The sequence below is a fragment of the Saccostrea cucullata genome, unplaced genomic scaffold (assembly GCF_032062105.1).
Source record: "Saccostrea cucullata isolate Sc308-1 unplaced genomic scaffold, CSIRO_AGI_Scuc_v1 ctg4956, whole genome shotgun sequence".
NCBI classification, from domain to species: Eukaryota; Metazoa; Mollusca; class Bivalvia; order Ostreida; family Ostreidae; genus Saccostrea; species Saccostrea cuccullata.
This window is the reverse complement of record NW_026930605.1, coordinates 1-21,981: the sequence shown is the minus strand read 5'-3', so window position 1 is coordinate 21,981 and position 21,981 is coordinate 1. Positions and strand designations below refer to the sequence as shown.

Sequence of the window (21,981 nt, the reverse complement as noted above, 5' to 3'; positions counted from 1 at the left end):
TTATCAGAGATTATGACATAATTAAACTGAGTTATGTGACCATACATCCCCCGTCCCCTTAATTGATTTGACAACTGCAAATGTTTCAGGTAAGAATTATCCTCTAATGCTCTATACAGCTGCAAATGCTCTGAAGATAAGGTTTTTTTTAGGTCACCTGAGTCACTCAGGTGACCTATTGCTATTTGTTTTCGTCCGTCGTCGTCCGTCGTACGTCGTTCGTCCTCAATCGGTCGTAAACTTTTGAACATTTTCAGCTTCTTCTCTGCAACCACTGAACCAATTTCAACCAAATTTAGCACAAAGCATCTATGGGTGAAGGGGAACAAAAATTGTGAATTTCATGATCCCTGCCCCCCTGGGGCCTGGGGGTGGGGCCAAAACCACTAAAATTAATGTAATCTTTAAAAATCTTCTTTTTTACTCCTGGACATCAAGCAGTCAAACTGTTTGCATGATTGTAATCAGCATTGAGTCCTTTACCAAAATTGTGAAATTCATGGCCCTGGGGTCAGGAGTTCTTGTGCTAGGGCGGGGCTAAATAAGTATACAGTGAAAATGCATTATTTCTTTGAAAATCTTCTCTGCTCATGGGTATTAAATAAACTAACTAAGTACATATTTATGATGAGCAAGAGTGCCTCTACCAAAATTGTGAATTTTATGGCCCCAGGGTCAGGGGTTCTGGTGTTAGGGCGGGGCTCTATTGATTATACAGAGACAATACATGGATTCTTTGAAAATCTTCTTCTTTGCTCCTGGGTATTAAATAAACTAAGTACATAGTTATGATGAGCAAGAGTGCCTCTACCAAAATTGTGAATTTATGGCTCCAGGGTCAGGGGTTTTGGTGTATGGGCGGGGCTCCATTGAATATATAGTGAAAATACATGAATTCTTTGAAAATCTTCTTCTCTGCTCCTGGGTATCAAATAAACTAACTAAGTACATAGTTATGATGAGCAAGAATGCCTTTACCAAAATTGTTAATTTCATGGCCCCAGGGTCAGGGGTTCTGGTGTTAGGGCGGGGCTCTATTGATTATATAGTGAAAATACATGAATTCTTTGAAAATATCCTTCTCTGCTCCTGGTATTAAATTAACTAACTAAGTACATAGTTATGATGAGCAGGAGTGCCTCTACCAAAATTGTGAATTTTATGGCCCCAGGGTCAGGGATTCTGGTGTTAGGGCGGGGCTGTATTGATTATACATGTATAGTGAAAAAACATTAAATCTTTGAATATTTTCTTCTTTGCTCCTAGGTTTTAAGCATATGAACTACCTATATATTTATGAGCAAGGGCCCTAATCTTCAAGAATTGTAAATTTCAAGGCCCCAGGGTCAGTTGTACCATAGAGGGGGGGGCTGTACTTATATACTGAAAATGAATGAATTGTTTGAAATGTGCTCCTTGGCATTAATCAAATATTTTTGAAAAGCATGGACGCCTTTCCAAAAATTGTGCAATGTGTGGATCTAGGCCTAAGAGTCAAGGGTTCATGTTTGGTAGCGGCACAACTGATTATTGCTGAATATTACTGATTTGTTGAAATGCATTTTTTTGTTCCCCTACCCTGTCTATGGGTATTAAGTAACCAAACTAAGGAACTGCTAGGTGTATAGTTATGATGACCAAATTGTAAATGCTATAGCATCTGGCTTAAAACATGGATCTAATTTAATCACTGGAAAGTTGTTGAATAATGCTCAGGTGACCTATAAGGCCCATGGGTCTCCTGTTTAGTAAAACAGCAACATTATGTACTTTTAGCTTGTGCTCACTACAACTTCTGAGGGTCATTGGTCAAGATATTTATCCAGCATAAACACAACACCCATGTTGAACCCCAAAAGTTCATTTTCCTATTCATATACTAGTAGTTAACTTTGTCGTAATACATCTAGCCATTCATGTACTCAATAATGTTGTAAATAAATAAGCACATCTGAAAACCACTTTTTATCCAGTACCAGTGAAATTGAAACCAGTGCTCACGTCAGTTCAATTATTCTCCTTATGCATCCAACAAGTACTGATCGAATACTAGTAGTTATGATATATACTAGTATGTTATATTGAAACTAAAAACAATGTACGATGTTATTGAAGTTTTTCAAGATAAGATGTTTTATAATGTAAAAAGTGTGGTTAATGCATATTTTTGTTAAAATCATATTTATTTACAAATAAATGTTGTTTAATGTTTATCTAAAATAAATCAACCAAACTATTTGCAGTTTTAAATGAAGGTAAGAATCTCGTAAGTTTTTCGAATTGTAGTCAAACGTTTATCTAAATTTATAAAATTAGATGTGTTCCATTGAACGGTCTCCTTTAAAGGGTTCTGAGCGTATGGTTATAAGTCCAAACACCCCTCCAATCCCATAGGAATCCCTGACCCTAAAGGACACTTATCACAATTTGGAAAAAGGCACTCTTGCTTATTTTGAAATACCAATGAGCAGATTTCAAAGCATTGATTTAATTCATTTTCAATACATGTATATAATCATTAGAGCCCCTGGTACCCCTGACCCAAGGGCTTTGAAATTCACAATTCTGATAGAGTACCCTTGCTCATCATAACTATTTACTTCGGTATTAAACACCCTGGAGCAGAGAAGTAGAGAGATTTCCAAAGAATTATTTCATTTTCCTTATATAATCCATAGAAGCCCTGAACTTGCTCCAGCGGTTTCAAATAAGAAGCTGAAAATGTTCAAATGTTAACACACGATGCACGACGACGGACAAAAAAGGATAGCAAAAGAGGTGACCTTAAAATCTCACATCATATGATGGTTCTTCTGAAATTTCCTCGTAGTGAGTATCTTCATAGTATATTACCAGCTTTAGGAAGTTGTCTTTAAAACTGAAATGAAAACAAAATTATGGGATATGGAACACTGATATAAACTGCTTCCATCAAAATTGTTTGAATCTCTTCAAAAATTTTGAGCGGTTAAATTTTTTTTTATCTTTTGATTAATGCATAAATTGAAAAGAGACAAAAGAGAGACTCACAAAGCAGAATTTTTCTCTTCCAAATATTTCTTGCAGTAAGTGTGACTGGGTTTTGTACAAAGTTCCTTCAACAAGTGCTCTTCCTGCATACAATTTATTTTGCAAATAAATAAATACTTTAACAATAAACAATTAAATTAACTCAATAATATTGCAAATACTCATAGATGGAAACAATAGAAATAGTCTAAGTACAGTTTAAAGTCATAAATCAAAATTGTCTCCTACAGTCTAACCGACGAATTCAATGTAATCTAAATCAAAATTAATTTTTTTTTCATTATACCTACATTAAAAAATTCAAAAATGCTTTGGTCCACAACAAGGTTATGTCATTGAGAACCATGTTTTCGAAGCTTGGAAGTTGAACTGCTAAACATATGGATAGAATTTTTAAAAATCGTATGTTTTGAAAATAATTTTTACAAATCAATCTTTTATATTTGTGCTAATTTCTGTGTCGAAACGTAATCTAATACAAAACTGGCTCCGAAAATTAAATTAAGAAGAAAGCACATTCTTTGAAGAACATATTATACATCATTAATTGATTTTGGATGGTCTACTGTGAGTTACTTTTATAAAGCGATAAAACCAGGTTTATAATTTCCATTTTACAGGGAATATTGGTGTTTTTTATTATTTGCTATTAATGTTATGTATGAAATATTTTTATAGTTTGTTTTAATAAGATTAATTTTTTTATGGTTATGGATCAAAGTCTGGAGACATTAGTGAGGAGAAGGATTGAGCAACCAAATTTTCTTTGTGTCAGGTTGCGGTAATTATATGCATAGCGATGATTTACTAAACATGGTTATGTCTATGCTGTGTATATATTTTATATAGACAATACTAGAGAATGCTTTACTGAAAACAAGAGGCCAATAGGCTTTATAGTTCACCTGAGTATCATGCAACGACTTTCAACAATTGATTTGGATTAGAGACCATGAAAATCACAACTTTGAAGGAGGAACCATTCCTCATTATAACTATACATACTTACTATGATTACCTAAGGTAGGAGACAATAGATAGGCCAAATTTTTCCTCAAGTCCAATTTTTCTGAAACTTTGAAATTTTGTTCTCTTTTTATTTCTTTTTATATATGATATGAAAGAAATTCAACCATATATTTTTGTCCACATAGCCTGAAATATGGCCTATCAGACCCCCATAAGAAGATTGTGAAATCAGGCATTCGACTTGGGAATGAGCCTTATTTTAGAATTATTAATTGATCTATTGCAAATTTGTGTTATACTTTTAATAAAGATATCCTTTTTGTTACTAAAAATCAGTAAGTCATATGGATACTAGAAAATGTGAGTAAAATATTAAGTAAAAATAGAATATACATAGCGTCGGAATTGAAAATTCACAGGTAAATATCCGTCAGTTTAAGTTTTCTTAAGAGAAAATGTATCATTCATTTTTTACAAAAAATGTACAGAATTATTCAAATCGAAACCTAGGATAAAATGTGTAAAAATAAAGAAAATTGAATTAGTGGTTTCAGATATTTTGGCGATTAAAAAAAATTCAATGGTGAAAAATTAAAAGATTCAGTAGATCACGTCACAATATTTTACCTTTGACCTCTTGATATGACCTTGACCTTTGTAGTAAATAAAGAATGGAGACTCCTTAATATATATTTGTCCAAATATCAGCCCTCTTCTATTAATGAAACAAAGTTATACTGCATTTTATAACAGACTATTACATGCTTGTTTAATGCACTTAGAAAGCGTAAAGACATGCCACAATGTAAGCTCCCAAGTGACCAATACATAGGATTCTCTGATTTTTTTTCACAAAATATTACGCAAACATACAGAAACTTAAAATATTTTTCTTACAGGGATTATTCCTTGCTATCAATATATTAATATTATTCTTTTTCTCCAGTACTTTTAAAAAAATGGGTTAAAATAGAATCCACGGGTGTTTTGTCCTACCTTAATACCCAAGGGCAGAGCAGAGGAACAAAGAAAAAATGCATTTCCACTATATAAGTGCCCCACCAAATAAGAACCCCTGACCTTTGGGTCACACTTTAGATAATCTTTTATCTTATATCTTTGATTAATACCAAGGAACAGACTTCAAAGCATTAATTCAATTTCAGTATAAATTCATTAAAGCCCCCCCCCCCCACCGGTAACTCTGATCAAGGGGCCATCAAAGTCATAATTTAGGAATAGGCACTTTTCTTCGTAGTAGCTATGTACATTACATTACTAGCATAATACCTAGGAGTAGAGAAGACTTTCAAAGAATAAAAGCATTTTTTCACAATATAATCAATAGGTTAAGAGACCCGCCCTAACACCAGAAGTCCTGACCTTGTGTCCATGAAATTCACAATTTGGGAAGAGACACCTTTCCATATCATAATTATGTTTAATGTTTACTGATTTAATATCCAGCAGCAGAGGAGAAGATGTCCAAAGAATTAATGCGTTTAAATACATAATCAATAGAGCCCAGCTCTAACACAAGAACCCATGAACCAGGGTCCATGAATTTCACAATTTTGGTAGAGGGATCAAAGCTTAGTACAATCATGCCGACAGTTTAACTTTTTAGATGCCAAGGAGTAAAAACATATTTCCAAATACTTAATTAATTTTATTGGTTTTTAACCCACCCGTCAGGCGCTCCGGGGAGGAAACATGGACCATAAAATTCTAAATTTTGGTTTCCTTTCATCTATGAATGCTACATGTATATACCAAAACTTGGTTGAAGTTAGTTGAGCGGTTTCAGAGAAGAAAAAGAAAATGTTCAATTGTTTACGTATGGCAAACGACAAAGGACGAAAAGAAATAGTAATAGAATACCTGAGCGACTTAGATGAAGTAAAAAAATATTTAATTCTTACCAGAAAGGACTCTTTCGGCCACACTCGACCAGAGATGGTGGACTGGTAGAGAGTTTGACTAAAAATTCAATAACACTTTTAGACAACTATTTCAAATATATAGAGGATATGTATATATTGTGTTTTATATCTGCTTTATCAATTGGTATATATTTGCAAGGCTTGCCGTGCGGATATACACAGCGTCAACGAGCTGGACAATTTAAAACATATTAAATAAAACGCACACACAATGATAAATATTCTTCTTATCAACAAAGAAAGCTTTGTTGAAAGTGACAAGACTTTCGTGTATGGTCAAAGAAATCTTGCAACAACAACTTAAGCCCCTGTCACGTATTACATAAAATAAATAAATATGCATAAAAATGACGGTAAACATTTTTCGCCTTTCTCAGTTTATCAAAATATTCACCTAAAATAGAAAAAAAAAATAGCGTTTTATTTTTCAAATAACCAGCTTGAAAAAGGTTAGCACTGCAACTAGTGTTGTAGCGAAGCGAACGACAACTCTGGGTAGAGATTAGCACTGCATGGGAATGAAGGAAAATTATTAAAAATAATTTTAAATTCGTAAATCAAACCGGAAAACTTTTTTTCCTCAGTTTAATATTCGAGGTATCGAAAGTTACCTGTATAGTTTGAATGGGTGTTATCGCCTATTCAAAATGAATAGGTTTTTTTTACCTATGTGAGTGGATAATATCACCTGTTTGATTTGAATGAGTGACAACACTTAATCGAATGTGATATTACTTATTTGATTTGAATAGGTGAAATCATCTATTAGAAAAGGTGATATCACTTATTCAGATAGATGATTTCACTTATTCGAATAGGTGATATCACCTATTTGAACAAATGTGATATCACCTATTCGAACAAATGTGATATCACCTATTCGAACAAATGATATCCCCCAAAGGCAGTAAATACCAACGCAGCGCCTCATAGGAATGGGGTGAACAAGTTACCTATCACTTTATATCGTTACAAGATAACGTTAGTCGTGGCAATCAAACCCACAGAGTGATTTTAATTCGAGTTATCTTTTACGGTAGAATTGTGTATGATGTAAGACTCCAAAGTGCGATTGTGTGGCCAAAGTCTCGCCAAACCCCGATGTTTTTCGCCAAAGTCCGATGGCTCGCTGTCTTTACGGACGCCAAAGTCCGATGGCTTGTTTTCAATGAGAGACGTTGTGCTAAAGTGCGATGGTCTGATACGCCAAATTCAGATACAATCAATGATTATGACGTCACAATATCCGACGTCATGCTATTGTCCTGCATTCAAAATCCACTGAATCAGTATTCGTCTCGAGACAATTTTACTGATTTTGCTAATTATTTTCACCCACAAGAAGTATTAATTATGGTTAATCCTCGCACACTATTCGACTGATAAGGGTAAGTCCTTGAACACTATTGGATTGATAAAGTGTTTCTCCGAACCCACCCGAGAGATTTTAGAGTTAGCCTAGTCCACGACTGATTTGGATAAGTCCAGCACCCATCCAATATATTTAGGTTATAGTTACTGATGCATTACGCATTTTTGACTGATTAGGGTTAGTCTCGCACCTATATCCAAAAGATGATGGTTAGTCTTTGCATTTAAAACTCGTTTAGTACGAACACGGATATAGCGAATTCACGGATACAGCGAAGTTATCTTGGATCTCTAGCTATGTGAATACCAAAGAGTAGCGAATACTTAGGCGGTCGACGTATAGTGGACGAAGAGAAGTATTCTTTATACGGATATAATGAATTACGGATATAGCGAAGTAATTTTATAGGTCCCACTAACTTCGCTATAACCGAGTTTTACTGTAATATTTATTTGCATTTATTTTAAACCATCGGACTTTGGCGTGTCAAACCATTGGGGTTTTGCGCAGACCATCAGACTATGGCGTGGCAATCGGACTTAAGAGTCCCATCGCACTTTGGAGTCCTACAAATACATTTAGATGATATATTAAGATCTCTATTGCTTCTTTTCTATTACATGTCAGTATATTTATATAACTCTGGATTCTACTCAATAAGAATATTGCATGAATGATTTAATGAGTCAGCTTGCTCGTGGCTAACTTACCTGCATGGACTTGTGCAACCACAGTTGATATACTTTTCAGCAATTTGAAGATAAACGAATCCCTGACATTGCACGGGATCTCTCATTCCTTTTTTCATTCCGTTATCAGGCTCAAAGAAGAGTCCTGATCCAACTCGTTTCAAGGTTATGTCTATTGAAATATGGTATTAAAAACTATATATAATATTATAGAAATCTATACTGTATAATCACATTCATATATTTTCGTAGGGTCGAATTTTTTCAGTTTGAGAAAAGTCGTGGTTGGAGAAGTGTTGAGCAGTAATGCATATGCAATTTTACATTTCATGATAGTCATGAATTCGTGGGTCCCTCCATATATCACGAAAACAATGAAAATTAAACCCCCGTGGAAATTAGTGATGTCGTCATAGATACAATCTGTAAAAAAGTACGGGAAAACCACAGGTAATTTATGAAAGACTATTAAGTTTTGGCTTAAAATTTTACAAATGTTTTTAAATGTTTTAATTTTTATAAAAGACTGCGCAACTGTCATTAGAAGGAAACAATTATAAAAATAAAAAAAAAATAGTAGATGGACCACTGTCGGAAGGTTTAACAGATATCTCTAAATTTGCTCTTGCATACCTCTTGACCTATGGTTTAAACAAGAGGAATATTTAATAAATTATTGAAAAAACTAAAATAACAAGAGGCCCATGGACCACATCGCTCACCTGAGAAGCTTTGACCATTCTGTTCTTTACCAGATTTCCCCCTTGTAATACATAATGCATCCCGACCCTACCCCACTGATCATAATTTAGACATTTTGAAATCTACACTACCCCATGATCCTTCCATGTGCACATAAGTTTCAGCTTTTCTGGCCCAGTGGTTCTAATGAGAAGAAGATTTTCAACGATTTTTTCTATATATTTCTATGTAAAACTTAGATTCCCTATTGTGGCCCCGCCCTTCCAGGGGTCATGATTTTTACAATTTAGAATATATACTACCCCAGCATGCTTCCACATAAGTTTCCGCTTTTCTGGCCCAGTGGTTCTTAAGAAGAAGATTTTCAAAGATTTTTCTTATATATTTCTATATAAAACTTTGATTCCCCAATGTGGCCCCGCCCTTCCCCCGGGGGTCATGATTTGAACAATTTAGAATCTACACTACCCTAGGATGCTTCCATATAAGTTTCAGCTTTTCTGGCCCAGTGGTTCTTGAGGAGAAAATTTTTTAATGGTCCCACCCTATTTTTGTCTTTTCTTGATTATCTCCCCTTGTAAGGAGACTTGGTCCTTCATTTTAACAATTTAAACTTATTAAACTCACTTTTACCCAAGGATGCTTTGCACAAAATTTGGTCAAAATTGGCCGAGTGGTTCTTGAGAAGAAGTCGAAAATGTGAAAAGTTTACAGACGGACGTACAGACGGACGGATGGACGGCTAGACAGACGGACGGACGGAATTAACGATTACTATATACCCTCCCGCTTTTCAAGCGGGGGTATAAAAACAGTCTATCCTTTCATAAACTACAATATTAATTTTGTTCTGCTTTTATCAACTCTTGAAGAGCGTCTTATAAACTGTTTCTCGCCTATTCATTCATTCTTTTTTCATCAACGGCTTGCCTATCATACGAAGTTAACTTTTGTGATGCATATTATTTCACCTTTGTTGGTAGACCAAAATATATTGCAGATTTTTTTTTGATTTTTTTTTTTGCCGAAGTAGAAAGTAATAAACTTCTGAGTTAGGTCGAATGAAAATCGGATAAAAAATAGTATCGTGTGACTACACCTTAAACGCAAATAAAGTTACTGCTAATAAGCTGACGCTTAGCGTTCACACAGAGACTTTAATGCGAATGTTTAATTCGAATTAGTTTACTGCGCATTAGATTACTTCGCATTAGCTCCGTGTGAACGCTAAGCGAAGCCAATTCGAATTGAAGTCTGACGCATGCGCAATGGCAAAATGTAGTCAAATGCCATTTTTCGGTTGTCAGCTATAGGTACTTGTACTATTTTTGAGTGCAAAAACGAAGGGAAATTTTGTTAATCATTCCATGTGTGTACAGACACTTTGCCACTATGTCAAATGGATCTGCTTCTGAATAAGGTGACATGATTTGCAAATGACGTCATAATAGTCGTGCTGACGCCTGACTGCAGAAGTATAATCATTCGCATTAGTTTACTTCGCAATAGCTTGCTTGTGAACGAAATATAATTCGCATTAGTTTGATTCGCATTACTTTACTTCGCATTAATGTATTGCGAATTAAACTCTCCGTGTGAACAGGGCAATAGCTGTTGCACTATCTAATCTGCCGATATTAAGTATTTATGCATTACTTGGAAGAGGAAGAATTCATGATACAGCAGTCAAACGTCGCACCTTATGGAACAGAGCAGAAGCCAAACGTAGCAATCACAGGTGCCAAAAGTCGTAGTGTGATTTTGTTTAAGGTTTTGTCAAAGGTCAACCTGTCTAAAACATTTTTTTTACAATAGCTCCAAAACTATGTGTGGTTTAAAGTCAAGACGTTTACAGTTTATAAATATATCATTGATTAATAGATGGAAAGTATCACTTGATAACAAATATTTTAAAACAGATATTATTTGAGAAAAATTGTATCAGAAAATGTGCATATTTAAAGAAAAATGCACCTGCTTAATTCTGTCCTTTTTGTGAAAACCAACATTGTAGAAATAATATATGTTTATCATTGAAGGGCAAGTTGGGCGTGAATGGTCTCTGAAAGGCTGTTATTGAAAGCATGACATGTATAAAACAAGACCCCTATAGAATCGGCCATTTGCAATGTACTTTCACTTTCAAGTCTTGACATTTGGACAAAATAAACAGGGAAAACAACTTTCCAGAGGCTATCCAAGTCCAACTTGCCCTTCATTGATAAACATATTTTGTTTCTGCAATGATGGTTTTCACTAAGAGCATGGAATTAACTATGTGTATTTTTTTGAAAATATATGCATTTTTAAGAAGAATTTTTCTCAATTAATATTATTCCAAGTATTTTTTTTTATAAAGTGATTCTTTCTATCTGTTAATCAATGAAAAATTTATAAACTGTAAAAGTTTCAGCTTTATACCTCACATAGTTTTGGGGCTATTGTAAAAATAAATTTTTGGACATGTTGACCTTTGACGAAACCTTAACGTGTACAAACTGCATGTATGAATTGATCCGGTAAAACATATTAATAGGGTGTATATTTAAGCAGTCACTGCATTGCTCCTAACATGTGTTCAACACTTCATAAGATATACTGAATTCTATTAATTATGTCTTAATCAGATCATTTCTGAAGGTATTGTTGATTTTCTGCCTCACTGATGTAAACCAATAGTAGCGAGTGTCCGAAACCAAGATTTTCTCGATTCGCAGATTACAAGCAGTGAAAACTGGTGTGAGTCCTAGCACCCCTACTAATGTTATTGTGATTTAAATTCAAGACACGTGGATTAGGTTAGAACCGGTTTTATAAATAAAATTGGCAGTAAACATGATATTGCTATAGCCTGTTTCTTTTGAAAATATGTCCTGTAATAAATGTTTCCAGACCTTTCTGAAAGACTTTTATGATTTTCAACAGAAAAAGGGTGGCTAAAGGAGGGGGTGTTAAATAACAGTATATTTTATACTTTTCGGCAAAAATTAGAGCTCACTAGTGACCGATTCGCTGGTAAAAAAATGTGCATTATCATCTACACTGACAAACCTGTGTTTGCCTTATATGGCTATTGTTATAAATGCGCACAGAGGATCTTACCACGAGCAACTGACCAATCGTTGAATATTTAGCAACGTTTACGCCAAATACATGTTTACATTTTACTTCGGACACGTAGTTCAGGTCAATCTACGATCATGTTAATGGACTGCAAAATAAAAAAAAATGCTCTTACAAACAAAATACAAAGATAAGAAACCATGAAAGATGTTACGGGTGTTTTTAATTTGTTGTTAAATTGAAAAAAAATGTTTAATAATATGTAGATTGTGTCTAGTTCAGAACACCAGCGCTTCAAGGGTAAGGGAAATGAGCAGCATCTCTTATGCATTGAAATGGACAAAACTTTGTTTACGTTCGTGATCACGTGTTTGGCCAGGGAATTTACCTGGCAATTTTATTCACCGGTAGTACAACATATAACTCTCAGAAACCTAGACTTCCGCCGTTTATTTAACAAATGAATTGTTTGTCATTATGAGCATGAAAATAATATTTTAAAAATGCTTTTCATTTACCGTAAGATTTTTCCTTTTTTCAAGCGTAAAATTCCGGTAGTATTCGTAGTAACCCACAATGCAATACTCATTCAGCTGATTGGTCAGTTAAAATCATGCTGGTGCCTCATTTGCTAATCTGACGCCAAAAAATATAGTCCAAGTTCCCATGCAAAAATATTTGTCCAAAAAGAAATTTTAATTCATGACTGCAGAAAATTGTATTATAAAGAAAAATAAGCACGTCCTAAATTAGAATGCATCTAGTCAATACATGTACAGGAAGTTTAGTTTACATATTATTAAATCATCTCATAAAAAAAATTTCAGCTCCAGACTCAAGTTAAAATGCCCGAATTGGAAGCAAAGATTTAAGAATTATTTTGTGTCAGCCATGATTTGACGTGAACCTCTAGTGAAATACTGTTATGACCCCTGCATATGCATAAAGCATACATATACATGGATATATTAAACATTTTCACTTTTTTCCCTAGCAACTGTGAATATGTTCTTCATTACGGTGGTCTCCTTGGTCGGTTTTACGATAATACATGTACTCGGATCTTTGTTTACTTCGATTTTTCCTTTACGACATTTGTGACGATGATAATTAAAAAGTTCCACCAACAGTTGTACCAATTCAAGAAAACTCAGAAGAGAGGCACCCAAGAAAAGTCCCATGGCTCCTCCTAAATCCGACAAAAATCTGAAACCCTAAAAAAATGGAGCATTGACTTGAAAATGATAAAAAGTATAATTACTTTAAAAATAATATTTATGAATTGATTGCCAAGAAATACAAAAACTTCCATTTCAAGATAAAAAATACTCTGATTTACCTCAATAATAAAATCACCAAACTATTTCATTAAAAATTAAAAGTCCTTCGATTTCCTACCAACTATCTTAGCAACAATTTAGAATTATTTACTAAAGATATAAAACTATAATTATAAATGATAAATTTTCCCGTAGGTGATGACGAATTAGCTTTGATGTAGATGTTGAAGGAAAACTCACATCATATGACGGTTCTTCTGAAATCTCCTCATAGTTCATATCCTCGTAATATACCACCAACTTTAAGAAGTTGTCTTTAAAACTGTAATGATAATCATATAAAATCATATGACGCCCTAATCTTAAAATGCACTGATAATTTTAGCGCTTTATAAATTGATTAATTGCCTTACAATTAGAAAAAAAATTAATGTTTAAAAACGTTATTTATCAACATACTAGTATTAAAATTATCTTATATGAAATTGGTTCTTTCTATTCGTGATAAAAACACAATTCTAATTTAATTTACTGTGTAAGTTGTTATCAACCTCTGAAATTGGCGGTCAGTAGTTCATACTTGATCTTGAACTATTACAATAATTTGATACTTTGCACCATCCCCACCATCCCCACCAACCCCACCCAATCCTATCAAGAATGGTAAAAAAGTCCCCTGTTCCACTTAAGGTATTTCATTAAACAAATTTAAAACATCAAAAAGGTTAGGGTTAGGGTTAGAGTTATGAGATTTTGAAGAGTACAATGAGTTCATGGCGGAGTTGAACACTTTCTGTTTCAATCATTTTCTGTTAAAGTGTTGGACGTTTCTTATTGCCAATGCTCTAGTTCATTGGCAAGCTTAGAACTTCTCGTCAAGATAAGGAAAAAGTCTTGCCATTAGTTTTACATCGATTGAAGGTAAATTAGAGGGAAAGAGAGTGAGTGAGAAACTTACTATGCAGAATTTTTCCCACTCCTATACATGTCACAGTATGAGTAATTGAATTGTTCACAACGTGTATTCAACAATTCTTTTTCCTGTAAAGATATAAAAATATCTTATTACAATAACATTGATTGTAACGTAATAAGTACATACCATAAACCAAATGCGAAACATTGGGTACTGTAGATAAGCTTTTAAATATGATTCTATCAATTCTGTTAACCCATATAGGAAAGTGATCAAGTTTTGAACGAGAGAAGGGGAATATCAATTTCAATGTATAAAATAATAAGCTTTTTCTTGCATAATGCACCTATATTTTATATGTAGTTGAAGATTTGCTTTACTAATTTTCTCATATATTATCTTTATACCGTCAGTTTACAGTTATACATGGCATTTAAAGGTGCATCTGGATAAGTCTTAATATTTTCATGAATACACAACAGAATTTCTTAAGTATTAGGAATAAAATTTAAATTTGTGAAAGTGCAAGGGTGTGCCAATCAAACTCATCCAAAAACTTGAATTTTCAATAACTTTTAGATGAAATAATTTTCGGGAGAAATGCTATTGCAATATACAAGTCGTGATATTATACAGAAAATATTAACTTCAAATCTTTGTTTATGCACCTTTATCTATGATTAAAGAAGTAAAACAGGCTTTGAGTGACTTTTTCTGTTTTCTACAAAAAGTCAATGTAAAATCATGCATGTGCTGTGTTCGATACGATTGATCAAATTTCTTTCGTGAAATTAGGGAATTCCGTGTTTTACATGTAAAGAAGTATCATGCAATTTTTGATGTACCAAAAAGCAAATAAACGAGTAATAACTAGAGGTACTGTGAGAAATTAGCTCACTAAATGATATCCCCGCATCCGATATGACTAAAGAGCCAAATTCATGTTTTGCTTTTGGAGATCGAAATAAGTGTCAGATTCAAAAGTAAATAAGGAGATGACAATGACATTTTGTAATAAAGAATTGTAAATTAACCATTATATTTTAATAAGTGGTTTAGGAGGAGTTTCGAATAAGAAATGGGTACCATTCATATGCAGATGAACATGCATAAGATATGGAGATTGAGTTTCCGGATATGAATAACAGTGCCTACATTAATTAATAGATTGAACTAGTTTTCAAGAAAAACGGCTTTAGTAAATATTGTTTTTTAAATTTCATTTTGATAGAACATCGACATTGTAACATACCATGACAAAGATCCACGATATCATCATTTTGCATTCTCTTTTTTTTCGAAATTCTAAATCAGGCATTTCTGATACTTGTGGCATTTGTATTTGATGCTACCATATTTTCATCCTTGCAAGCCAGGATCCTGAGTCAACACACTGCAGTTTGACCAAGGGCAACGTATTGACTTAGGACCTCTGGCTTGCGAGGATGTCTTATCTTATATACACGAATTGATTTACTTCGTTTGGTCATACTGAAAAGTTAATAAATACTGAAAATTAAATAGATATACGTACAATGCACCATGCATGGTACATGTATTTTTTAAAGGCTAAAATGAAACAGTTTGCGGACGATTTGATGCCTTGCATTAATTAAAATTTTAAATTTTGGATCACTCTAAAAGGGATGATTTTTCAATAGGGTCAATTTTTATAGGACACACATAGAATAATGAGCCCATGTGCTCTTTTTCTACAAAAATGATTGTTTTCTACGCGTGGAAGGGGGGAAGGGTCATTTTCAGTCGTTGAAAAATGACCCCCGGTCATTATTCGATGGGAGTCATTATTCGTCTTTTCACCGGATGAACGTACAGGAAAGCGGACGGATGGAGATCCAAGTTACTATATTCCCTCCCACTTTTCAAGCGGGGCTATAATTATGTTTATCAAAGTGTGGTATTTAGTTGACTTGTTCAAGCAAACTGACTAGTTGTTATAGGAATGATAGTGGTATATGAGGTGAGCTTTAGCCACTTTTAACTTCGACTCATCTGTATTTAGAATTATTCGTTTTTTTTTCTTTTCTAATTGCAGGATATATTAGAGATTTGAAGGGTTTTATTTTCAAATACTTAATTGTAAAATTAAATTTGATAAATACTTACAAGAAAGGAGTCTTTGGGCCACATTCGACCAGAGATAGTGGATTGATAGAGTGTTTGCCTGCAAAATTTTTTGAATACAAAATATGCATCTTACTTTGAATATGTCAAGGATATGATATGTACACATTTCAGATGTATTATTCTAGGTTTTGACGAAAAAACTTTAATGCTTATATTTGTGTCCTAATTAAAGCCCTGCTCATTTAGCACATACATACCTGCAGGGACTTGCACATTCACAGTCAATATAATGTTCATCAATTCGGAAATAAATGAATTCCTCACACTGCTTGGCATTACTATATTCACCCTTCACAGTTTTGTTGTTTACTGTACCATTTGAGGTTACTTGTATATCTATATAAAACAAAAACGTTTAGAAACGAAACGATTGATGATACTTAACGAATATGAACGTTTTCAAAACTTTGTTTTTAATCTTTCTTGAATTCTTTCGTAGATTAAAAAGAAATATTAATTCTGTAAAAATAAATTGATAAAAGAAACATTTCTATTTCAAGGATTTTAAATGATAAGAGTCATTTTTCCCCTCAAATCGACATTTTAGAATGTGATTCTGATATGTATAATTGTATCTTATTTTGCAGAAAAAATTACATTATTCCAACACATTTTACACATTAACATATACTAACAGGCTGTAAGTGGCGTCAGAAATGATGATATTTTTTCCATACAACCTATATTATACATAGAGTTCCTTTTCTCTAATGTTTTTTTTCAGATTTGACCAAGTCTGTGCAATGTTTTCTGGAGAAGAAAAACTGCTTGAAAATAGGTTTTATTTGAAATAAGTTAAAATGGCGGTAAAAGTTTACTTTTATGATGTCATATTTCTAAATAAATAGCATATTAATTAAATGAAAACTACGATTAAGTCACATGACTTGTATAGATATGCAAAATAAAGCTAAATATAATGTAAAATTAAGATAATTATTCAAGCGTGTCGTTTGAGACACTTATTATATATAGCTCTTTATTTTTTAAAACTATGGGATATGTCTTATTCTATAAGCAGTTTTCAATATACTTATATGCATTTTCTTAGAGAGTTGTGTATTTATGCATTTATTTTTTATACGTCATCATATAAAATGAAGAAATCGGTGAAAAATCGGTGTCATGTACAAGTGTCCATACTGAACGAACTCAAAACTGGCTAGTTACAAATTAAGTGTAAAGGATGTGGCTAAATTATTAAATGTGTAGAAAAAAAGTGAAAGCGGTTACTCTGTAGACGAGGGCAATATCAAAACTGAAATAAAAACCATCAACCGAGATCTGGCTGACCGTTAAAGATAGTAGGCGTTGTGAAGAGAAATTGGCAGAACAAATCATACAAAAGAGGAAAATCAACCGTCAAATGCAGCAAGGTCAAAACCAGCACCTATGAATTCGAAAATATTTCATCAAAGAAAATTATGTTAATACCATCTACATATACTAGTATTTATAACCATTTTCAAGCATCGTACCAAAACATATCTTATTTCTCAGAGAAGATAATAAAAAAAAACAAAGATTCTAAACTGACTAACTTCTGTTTTAAGTCGAGATTTGAATTCCGTATTTAACTAGAGAATAAAGCTGCCCTTTTCCTGAAATCTTTTCAAGTATGTTATCAATAGAAGTGGATGAGAAATTTTTTGAAGCTGAATGAAGAAAAGGTAAACCATATATATTATGTCTGCTTTTATATTGCATAATACACACTAGAGCTTAAGGAGGCTGGGGGTACCGCTTATTTTTTACAAACAATACGTACTAGAGGAACAAACAGGAGTCGTGTTGAATTTGTCCATGAATTTGATGTCCATATGTTCGGATGGTCGACAATTGCAGATTTCGACAACTTTCCTATTTCTGCAGATTTGTAGACACGCCTATAAAAGATGCAAATGGTGTCTTACTTTGACATATAATCTGGAAAAATGGAAGTACACTTACGTAAAGTTTATATACTATTGACCAAGAAAAATGTATATTAACATTAAGATGTTTTCTTCTGATATACATGGAACTGATTGATTGTATATTGATGTTATGTCGTGTTCGGAAATTTTGCATTTTAACATTGACATCGTTATAAACACTGTACAATTATATGTACAAGCGAAGGGTTTCAAATGAAGTCGTCGCCCGCGTGGGGCAGTGGTTAGAGCGTCTGCTCTAGAGTTGCGAAGTAAGGAGTCAATCCTTACGTCGCGGGTTCGAATCCCACTGTGGGACGTGGAGACCGGTCCTTCGGATGAGACCGTATAAACCGAGAACCCGTGTCGCAGTAGGTGCTGGCACGAAAAAGATCCCTCACTGCTCAAAGGCCCTGAGCGCCGAGCATAGGACAAAATTTGTACCCCTCCAACGGCAAGTGGTGGCGTCTCCATATGAGTGAAAAATTCTCGAGAGGGACGTTAAACAGCATACAATCAATCAATCAATCAAATGAAGTCCAATGATCTGCAATCAAAACCCTTAAGCATTGAGGGTTCTTTATTGTGACAACCATCTACCATCACATGGAACCTGCCTTTTTAAGGGTTTCACTCGATAAACCCGTGACTTTCACTTCTAATACAAGGTGTTGTGCAAAGGAACAGTCACTTTATGACATATGACTACAAGTACCTATGATAAGTCTGAGCCCAGAATCTGATCTTGTAAGAAGGAAAACACATTTTTGCAACTAAATATAGGTTCTAAAAACGACAATAATTTAATTATACATGTATGTTTTATCAGTTTACTTTCATTGGAGTCTTTCCAGATTTTACAATTAACGAACATCAATCTAGAGTGGGAAAAGATCAGTTTTTTCTCTGTATACGGCTTGGATTTGATAGAAACTGGAAGAAATCTCAAGACAAAAAAAATCCTACAAACTGCTAATTAAAATTATGCAGAAGAATCATTGTTAAAGTTATATATTGACGGTCAGGCAATTGTTTGTAACTTTTACTACTGCAATGATATCTTTTTGTTGTTACATTCACATACCTGCATAGTATAGCGGAACCCATACGTCTTATAGAAGATATCTCCTGAATCACACATACCATATGGTTCCTCTGCACGCACCACACGTACCTGATAAACATGAGGATTTTCTAATGCAAAGATAGTTGTGAAAACATTATTTCTGGATCGCAAAAGTCCTTGCAGAATTCATAATCCTGAGAATAATGTGATGATATAACGGTATAGCGGAAGTTATATATGACCTTGCTATTATCAGAAAGAGCAAGAAATATCCGACTATAATGTGTGAAATGTATAGAAATATGATTTTATCAAATATACTTGATTCTATGTTTTTGACGTTACATTGCCGTTACGTGTGCTACGTGGTCACAAAACATGTTGATTATGAAATGAAGTAAATTGAATTCTGTTAAATCGAATAGAAACTTTAACGCATTAACAAAATAAATATTTTTATATATTATATTGTGCTTATTTTTAACATCACTATACATGCTCATTTCCAGTTCTTTCTTAATAAGAAGTTAATATTATTAACCTCCATTAAATTAATGATATTTTATCAAACCATCCTAAGAACTTTCAAAAGTCCCACCGCTATTCATTTTTTAAACATTCTTACTCAACGTACTAACCATTTTCATCCCAATGGTTGTTTCATGCCCAGAACTGATTGTGTAACCCTCATCCTGTGGAAAAGGGAAGGTTTCTGGTTCATGAATTACGAGTCGAAAACCGGAACCATCAATTAAATTTCTTAACAACTCGAATTTCTCAACTTGTAAAATCAATTGCAGGCCTAGAAAAGAAATCTATATGGAATTTAAAATGGCAAAAAAAAAAATAATAAAACAATAAATAAAACAATAACGTCATTTTAAATTCTAAAATTTCTGCATAAAATTATGCTAGAAACTCAAAATCAATTTGGTATTATGTCCTTAGAGTAGGATTCTTTTCACATTTGTTGTATTTAAAAAATAATGAAATTTTCAACGAATCAAGAGGATTATATTACTAAATGATGGAATCACTGAGATTAAATTTGACCGTTAAATATTAGAGGCAAGGTCTGGTCAAGGATATTACCTTTCCCTGGATATTAAGAATAAAATAATTACTGTTTCCAATCATGGGATATCTACTTGTATTTCAAAAGAACTGAATGGTTTCTTTTTGCATAAAAAGATACTACTATATAGGGCCTATAAGATGATAATAACAAGTTGACATAGATAATTTAACTAAAATGAATATTTGCTTAATCGAATTTTCTGTACTTTTCTTAATTTTTTATGATATATCAGTTATTTTTATATGCTTCCTATATTTGAATTTTTTCTCATTTTCATATCTGGTTAAGTTTTCACATAAAGATACAAAATGATACAAAAACAAAGAGTTTTGATCGTTAACTAAGAGAGAAATAACACTTTTTACAGATGTTCAGCTCAAATCTGTACTTAGAATGGAAGCATTTAAAAGCCAGTATAGTTCTAGTTTGTTTGAAAAATCTTATTTATTTTATATATTTTGAAACTTTATTCCCTTATTATTAATTTCACTTATATTCAGAAATTTCACCAAGTCTTTAATTGCGTAAAAATGATAATTAATTTCAATATTCTTTAACAATTTTGACAAGTAGAAAAGAAGATATTTTCATACGCCATCATTCCGCCAAAAATATAGTCCCTCCTAGTTTCCCAAATGCAATTTACCATTTCTATCTAAAGTTGTACAATTCTGACGAGGAAATGATATTTTATGCTAGTAAAATTGTTTTAAGTTAAGTTTCATGTATTTTATGTTAAATTATAATTCCCCACTTTGTGCCTCATTATCTGTAAACCCGTGGGGACCCCCCGGTAACTTTATCCTTTTGAGATAAGAGAACTAGCATCAATATATCTACTGCTATTGTAAAGACAAGACGGCCAAACATTTGCTGAAATATTTTTTGGATTACCCACCTCCATCCCCAAACAGACTTTAACTGTACTTTAGGCCACCTCAAACTCATATGTGTATGTTTTTCATTGTAAATAATTTCTTTTAATATGTATATTATATTGTTAGTCATATCCTATTTAGGCCAAATCATAGAATTTGAGCCAATTCATATGTCTAAGGCCATATTTTTGAGGCCACCTATTTTGCCAAATTATATATGTTATGTAATAGTCTTATACTGGGAGACCAATTGTTATTGCATAATTGTATTATAAATTTTCTCAGGAATTGTGTTTTAAGATTACATTGTCTCCCAGTCTTTTTCATTCAGTTTTATGTATTATATTATATGTTGTCATTTCATAATAAATGACATATTTTTGGAACAAACATGTCTTTTGTTATTTGGCAAAAAACAAGCTCAATGTTGTCAGATGAGTGTTTAATTCAAGGAATGAAGGCTGAACTTAAAGAAAAATATGGTCTTTTAAATCTCTTACACTTAAATATAAAATACATAGAAGCTAATGTACTTTGAATATTTCATACAGTCAGAAACCAAAGAAGAACCCTACCTTAAATTCATTCAGTTTCAGAGGTCGATTTAATATTTTACAAGGTAATGTTTAGAATCTTGTCATGTTTATTGGTCACTTACCATTCATAGGACCCGTTTTTCTCGTTATGAACATATCACTCGATAGAGTATAACAGTTTCCATATTCCGTAGTTTGAAACAGTGTAAAGTTACTGAGAAATTGAAAAGAGATCAAATATCATTGACAATTTAATACTTATATTATGGAAAGCCGTAGGGTACCCCCACATTATTATTATTTTTTCCTATATATCTATACCAAAAATAATTATGTCATCGAAACTTGCTTTTTACAACATTATTATTATTTTCCTGCAACAATTATAATCTTCTCTG

At 33.1% G+C, this 21,981-nt stretch overlaps 1 protein-coding gene across 1 annotated transcript; it reads right to left on the bottom strand.

Moving 5' to 3' along the window:
* Positions 1-12,663: 12,663 nt before the first annotated feature.
* Positions 12,664-21,797, bottom strand: LOC134229240 (degenerin-like protein unc-105; the record flags this gene model as incomplete). The annotated part of the gene is made up of 9 exons (XM_062710946.1): positions 12,664-12,982; positions 13,289-13,370; positions 14,007-14,089; positions 16,092-16,149; positions 16,310-16,448; positions 17,881-17,998; positions 19,110-19,199; positions 19,730-19,893; positions 21,706-21,797. Coding segments are annotated over 9 exons (1,072 nt in total), but the record flags the coding sequence as incomplete, so codon positions are not given.
* Positions 21,798-21,981: the final 184 nt, after the last annotated feature.